Source organism: Numida meleagris, chromosome 6 (genome assembly GCF_002078875.1).
Source record: "Numida meleagris isolate 19003 breed g44 Domestic line chromosome 6, NumMel1.0, whole genome shotgun sequence".
NCBI classification, from domain to species: Eukaryota; Metazoa; Chordata; class Aves; order Galliformes; family Numididae; genus Numida; species Numida meleagris.
The window spans coordinates 16,228,346-16,235,273 of NC_034414.1; the positions used below are offsets into that span (position 1 = coordinate 16,228,346).

Consider the following 6,928-nt stretch of genomic DNA (forward strand, 5'->3'; position numbering starts at 1 on the left):
CTCACATCACACCTGTGCATTTTTCACACCTTTGGTTTCGGCTTTGTCCTCTGGCCGAGAGTCAGAGTGACTGCTTTGTACTCGGTGTATGGCTGCTGGGAGGCGGCGGTGGTGCTGCTTGGAGCTGTATTTGGGAGACCTTTTTGGGAGACCCTGGGAGAGCGCTCCCGGTGCTTTCCAGGCCTCCTCACGTGTGCGATAAGTTGAAATCACCTCACTGCAGGGAAATGCACAGCTTCAAAGACCTGCCGGGGTGCTCCTCACTCTACCCAGAGCCCCCCTGGGCACAGACTGGCTGTGGGAAATGCCCTCCTCGCAGCCTTCTTTGTTTTTTCCATGTTCAAACGACAACAAGAGATTCACCAGCACGCCCAGTTCGCCCCCTCCCTGGTGGCAACTGCCCGCAGTGCCTTCTCCGTGTCAGGGATGCAGTGCCCAGAGCTGTAGGGCCAGGTGCCGGCAGCCTTCTCAGCACCCAGCAGCACTGCTGGCACGTAGCAGGATGGCCCTTCGCGAGGGCTCCTGGCTGACTGACCTTCCCTCTGTCTGTCCCTTGGCAGGATTCCTACAGAAAGCAAGTCGTCATCGATGGAGAGACCTGTTTGCTGGACATCCTGGATACGGCGGGGCAAGAGGAGTACAGTGCCATGCGAGACCAGTACATGAGAACGGGGGAGGGATTCCTGTGCGTCTTTGCCATTAACAACACCAAGTCCTTTGAGGACATCCACCAGTACAGGTGAGCATCTCTGCTGCTCCCACCCTGCCCTCCCTCTTCGATCGGTGCTGCCCGCGCAGACAATTAGCGCGAGCGGCCGCCCCCTGGGGAAGAGGCCCGGCAGACGGCTGATGTCAGTGACTCCGATAAAACCCATCCAAAGGGATTGCGTGCGGCCCCTGGGGACTCGGTAATGTAATGTTTAAGTGTTTATGGTGACTAGAGGGAGAGCTGATCCTTTACGACCCCCTCCCTTCCCTCCCTAATTAACGGAATTGCTTTGCTAGTGAAATTGATCTCAGCAACTTCTGCTCTGCAAAGGATGCATGGGATGGCTCGCAGGCATCAACCTGCCTGCTCTGAGGAGCTGTATGAAAATGTGCATCCGGGCCACTGCTTCCCTTCCGTCTGAGGGACTGCGTGCCCCATCAGTAAAGCTTGCACCGACTCCACCAGCACGTGGCATCCCATTTCACCCCACCGATCACCTCGAACCCTGCCCAGCCCTGATTGCAGCAGCCCCCGCTATCCCAGTCCTGCCTTGACATGTGCCTGGAGCCAGCCCGAGGGGCTGAGAGCAGCGTAGGAAGTGACTCACTGCAGCTTCCGCCCGTGCCTGCTTCCCTGCCACCTGAGCCAGCCCTGCCCGGTGCCCGGAGCTGAACGGCGGAGGTGGGGAACAGGGATCTCATCCGGAGGGAGACAGGCAACAGGGATGCTGCGAGCACAGCTCTCTGAGGCATCCTGCAGCTCCCAGCACAGGCACAACCCTGCCTTACTCAGAGCTGACAGGCGTGTTCGGCACGGTAACTGCGTGCGTTGGGCTAATTTGGCTTGTTCGAGCTGAACTGTAGGACAAAGGATGGGATTTTCCTGAAGCACCTGAGGGATTTGGTAGCATTCATCCCACTGTCTTGTGCTGGGGCTGGTGCCTGTGAATCACTCAGAAGATGGCTTGATTTCAAGCCCCGGTTTTAATCATGATGTAAATCACCAGCTTTAATCTCGTTCCACATGTGCTCTTTGCATTTGCACTTTTAGAATAATTTTCCCCAGAGAAACACTCACTCTCTCTGGTTTGGAGCCATTAGGAGGTATCTCTTTTCAGCTAAGTGTAGCACTGTGCACTAAATTTAGTGCCAGGGTCTGCTGGTCAGGATGTTACATCGAACATCTAAGTGGCTTTATGGCATATCCAACATATATTCAGACCTCATTTCTGTGTCCTGCTGTATTAAAATAAGATGATTGCGGGGTTTTTTTTTTTTCTTTTTGACTCTGTGATGCATGTCCAGCTGCTTTGGGATGGAAATTTGAATTCAAGTAAAATGTAGAAAGCAGCATCTTTTTAAAAAAGTGCTGAGATTGGTTAAATTAAACTACATGAATTGTTCTGGTTACATAAGCAAAAAAAGCTGTTTTGCGTCCCAAGTTAAGTGATGTATTAAACAAAGGAAGTTATTATCTGTCATGGGGGAACAGAGTGCATTGTTTGTGGTCGTAATGGCCTTAAGATTATAGAAGCAGTACATCTCATCCTCGCCCACCTCCTTCCAAATCAGAGGTTGGAACGGAGAAGTGTTACTGCTTCTTTGGTTCCCAGTTGGTTTCTCAACTTTGAGTGAACTGAACTAAGCTGAAGCGAAGCACATAGTGTCTGTGCATCTGCAGGAAAGGCTGCAGCTGCCAAACGCTGCTCTGTCAGCTCAGCAGACTGTGCTTGCAGGTGTTTTCCTGGTGACATTCACCCACTCGGGGGCTCACTCGGTCTAAAATGTTTTAAGTACACAGGTAGCTGCTGGAGTGTTCTGCTTTGTTTAGCTTGGGCCATACTAGGAGGCTGTCTTTCTGCAGACTGTCGTAACTGCAAGCTGAATTTAGCAAACTGTTGCATTTAAAGAGCAGAAGTATGTTTAGTTTTCTTTTCCAAAGGTGCCCTAGCTGTTTTGCTGTTCACTTGCTTACGTGCCATGGTTGTGCACATGCTTCTGGAAGCTCTGCACAGTGTGTGTTGTAGCACAGCAGCTCCTGGTGAAGAAGTGACCTTTGTGCTGGTGCCCTTCCTCCCTTCACTTCGGCATCTCCTCCTCTTGCAGGGAGCAGATCAAGAGGGTGAAAGACTCAGATGATGTTCCCATGGTGCTGGTGGGAAATAAATGTGACCTGCCAGCACGGACAGTGGAGACCCGGCAAGCGCAGGACCTGGCCCGGAGTTATGGGATCCCCTACATAGAAACGTCAGCCAAAACCAGACAGGTAGGAGGAGAGACGTTAGGGCTTTAGGGCCTGGGAATGGGGAATGTTGCCCAGCCCCAGGACGGGGGGAGGTTGATGAGCCACAGCCTCCCTGATGGACATAGGCGGGACTGCCATGCTGACTGTGTGCTGGGCTGCCAGGCGAGCAGCGCTCCAGCTGCTCATTACCCAGCGTGCTGTAAGTCTCTCTGACAGCTTCAGCGTGGCAGCAAGCTGGGAAGGGAGCATGAATTAGAGCAAGCCAGCACGGGCACTGATTTACCACTGTCAGGATGCTGGGAATGAAGCTGCCAGAAAGCCCAGCTCCGAGCTGGCTGCAGCCTTGCCTTGTGTACAGGCTGTGATCGATGGCCCGAGTTCAGTTATGGCACTGGGAGATAAATCCAGGCAGCATGATCCCCGGCCTGGCCCCAGCCTGCTGTTGGTCCGTGCTGCCTGGAAGCAGTGCTGGGGCTCCTCGCGGGTGGGCAGAGCCATCGCTTCTCCCCGCTGCCCTGCCCTGCTTGGAGCAAAGCGCTGTGTGTTTCTTGCAGGGCGTTGAAGATGCCTTCTATACCTTAGTGCGGGAGATCCGTCAGCATAAACTGCGCAAGCTGAACCCACCAGATGAGAGCGGCCCTGGCTGCATGAACTGTAAATGCGTGATATCATGACTATGGTGAGTTCTGGGAGCAGGAGACAGGGAGTACGGAAAGCAGGGGGGGTACTTGTCTGCAAACATGCATCAGAAACATCTTCAGCAGTGGCTATTCCTTAATTAGAGATTTTTGACTGAAACAGCATCTTCTGTCAAAACATAGGTAAGTCAGAGTTTCCCACTTTCCTGAGGAAATGTGTGGGAGGAAGGGATTTTTTTTTATTTTTCCCCTCATTCAGCAGAACAAAATCCTGCAGAACACTGAAAGAAGTGCATGTTTTGTCATGCCGTCCCCAGGGAAGCTCCTTCCTGTGCTGGAGAGGAGTGATGCTGGTGCTCCAGGTGTGCAGCTCACCATGTGCACCAGCCTGGCCCTAGAGCAGCTCAGAGGAAGAGCAGTGAGCGCATCGCCTCCTACTACGCTGCATAAACTGCACTGTCCTACAGCTCCAGAGCAGATACACGTGACTATGAAAGCCCTCTGTTCAACAGAAGAGTTTTCCTGTTACATATATCCCCTGGGATATTTGAAACTGATGCAATGTTGAGAATTAGACATCAGGGGGCTGTTTTGCTTTTATAAATTGCTCATGTTGGAGCCAAAAAGTGTTTTTCAGATTGTCTGCGTTCACTTGTCTATTTTTGTTTTCCTTCCTTGTTTTTTTGGTTGTTTTTTTTTAATGATACATGTATTCAAGTCATGGCAATCCTGCTAAATAGCAGGGAGGGAGAGCTGCTATTGATTAGCCTGGGGGGGGGGGTGGCCCTGGAGCAGAACACCCATGCGGTTGGCTTCCACGTTAAGGGGATGTCTGTCTGCACAGTTACTCCTTTGGAAAGGAGGAGACAGGCAGTCAGGGCTGAGTGCACCTGGGTGGTGTATAAGGGACTCCTGAGAGCTGTGTCCTAGGGCCGAGGACTGTGAGAAAAGCCTGCACGGCCGTTGCCCTTGGGGTAATGCCATTTGGGGAGTATCCCAAACATCCCAACCGGATCGTTGTCCCTTCACACAACTGCTGGAGTCCTAAAGTGACAGCCCGTGTTCCGCAGACTGCAAGCATCCCAGTGAGCAAGGAGTTGGGCAGCTGTTTTTCCTTCACTGCTTTCGGAGGCAAAAGGCCAGCAGAGTTCTTCTCAAAACAAGCGGCACTGGCAGTGTTTGCTTCCTATGGGCCGAGCACTCCACCCCTTCGCTCCCCCGGGCCGGCCAGCCGGGGGCTGTGGGGCTGCGCTGTGCCTAGCACGCTTATCGCTGCAGAGGGAGGCTTCCAGATGTTCGAGACATCCAGATGTTCCGTGGCGTTTCCTCCGGATGGGGATGTGAGCGTGGGGCTCGTTTCCTGCTCTGGCTCACAGCTGACAGCGCGTGGGGACACATGGGCTGGGCTGAGTCCCCGTACAGGGACTGCCAGGAGCCAGTCCCTGTCACCACCAGGGTGGCCAGCAGCAGCATCCTCTTCAGAAGAGGGGCTGGCCATGGGAAGGAGGGGCTTGTCCTCTGCTAATAGAGTGAGCTACCCGTGTCTTTTTCTGCTACCTGGCTGTGGGTGATTCCTAGAGGGGCAGAGGAGGAGAAGCAAATACACACAGAGATGTGTTGGCATCCTGTGATGCTTCCACGAATTGCACAGCCCGTGGCAGATCCTCCCATGTGGGCAGGAGAGAGGACTTGAGACCAGAAGGCGTGCATTTTGCTGCTGGGGCTCCTGCCATACAGCAATGTACAGCCCTTTTCTTAGGGCAGTGCAGCCCCAAGAGGTGACTCCAGCAAACAGGCAGTGACCAAAACTAGAAAGCAGACAGCAAACGCAGGGTTGTCCCAAAGCATGAAGGTTGACAGTGGCTACAGCTGGTTCTGAGAGCGAGCAGGTGCTAACGGGTATTCTCCCTCTTGTTTCAGCTGACTGGACGCTGACTTGGAGAGGTGTCCGCTGTGCAGAGCACAAGGAAAGAGGTGATGCGAAGGAAGAAACAAATGGATTCAGGGGAGGAGTGGAGGGGGAGGGAGAGAGGAGGAAGAGGACGGGAGGAGTGCCAGCACCTCCAAGGACTATCTCGCACTTCACCCAAGCCGGCAGCAGACGACTTTTGGTTCTTTCCCCATCCCCTCCTCCTTTGGCCTCGTCCCACCCCGGCAACTGTACAAAGCCACAGATTGAATCACAGTAAATTATTATTTGATGGTCTCAACAAACCGTTTTGATGGCTGTGTCCAGAGCTTGCTGCCAGTGGTGGTGGTCCTCTGAGAGGACTGCAGGGAGACAGGGGCCACATGTGGCTGGAGCGGGAGGGGAGATGCTCGGGTTTCATCTCCGGGTGAACCAACATTGTGCTGCAGACCATAACAGCGATAGGGTTGGGCTGGTGATTTCAACATAGGCGTGAGGCAAACCTCTGTGAAGCAGCTGTGAACCCACATGTTGTTTCCCAGAGCCGAGTGCTGTTCGAAGAGGTCTTGAGGTGGTTGAAGGCCATCTGTTGGCCTCTGTGGGAAGAATCTTGTGCAGGTAACCCCAGGCAGTGCCGATGAACAGTCAGGGAGGAAACGGAGGTGGGTGCTGCGCCTTGCAGGTTGGTGGCCAACGGGCTGTAGGGTGCCAAAGGAAGCAGTTGTGATTGCACTAGGCCTCGCTTATGTTCACACCCAAGGATTTGTCCTTCAGGTAAAGAGTTCTGCTGTACACTGTTGTTGTCACATGTGCTTGCTTAGCACCGAAACCCCCTGCTGGCCCTCAGGTTTTGGTCAGGTAGCAGAGCACAACCAGCCTGAGCCTGTCCTCAGCAGTGCCCCAGGCACTTTGCCTTCACCCCAGACCGTGTGGGATTGTTATATGAGCTCAGATGCGATGCCTTGAAGGGAAGGAGCACCAGGGAGGAGCAGCGTTTAGAACTGGTGCCAGTTGGATGCTTCCTGGGTTCTTCTGCCCTGAGCAGCAGGGTAGGAGCAGAGGATTGCTTCTTGCTCTCCCCAGCTCTGCATGGTAGTGTGGGGTTTGGAGAAGGCAGCTGTGGTTGGCCAAGGCACTTTGCTTGGCTGCTTTCTGCCTTTCCCAGCAGCAGGCAGCTGTTTTCTGGCTCAAGTGCTCATGTGCTGTGGAGGCAGAATTCACCCTTCTGCTTCCCTGCAGTGCCTGGCTGACGCTAACACCTGCTTAGCGTAAACACCTTGGGCTGCTCCTGGCTGGTGGCAGGGATGCCAAACCTGTCTGTCCCTTGGAGGCTGGTACATGGGCCTCCCTGTGGGCATGCCTGCCATCAGCCACTGTGAGCACGTCTGTGCAAGGGGCTGATGACGTTACTCCAGCACAGGCCATGCT

The 6,928-nt window shown here is 53.9% G+C and overlaps 1 protein-coding gene across 2 annotated transcripts in view; it reads left to right on the forward strand.

Annotated features, from left to right (window-relative positions):
* Window positions 1–5,805, forward strand: part of HRAS (HRas proto-oncogene, GTPase) — a 33,495-nt gene extending 27,690 nt beyond the window's left edge. For both annotated transcript variants that reach the window (XM_021400927.1, XM_021400926.1), the window contains 4 exons: window positions 561–739; window positions 2,815–2,974; window positions 3,508–3,632; window positions 5,512–5,805. In XM_021400927.1, the coding sequence (XP_021256602.1) occupies window positions 561–739; window positions 2,815–2,974; window positions 3,508–3,627 (459 nt within the window). In that variant the 3' untranslated portion in view covers window positions 3,628–3,632; window positions 5,512–5,805. The remainder of the gene's footprint in view (window positions 1–560; window positions 740–2,814; window positions 2,975–3,507; window positions 3,633–5,511) is intronic.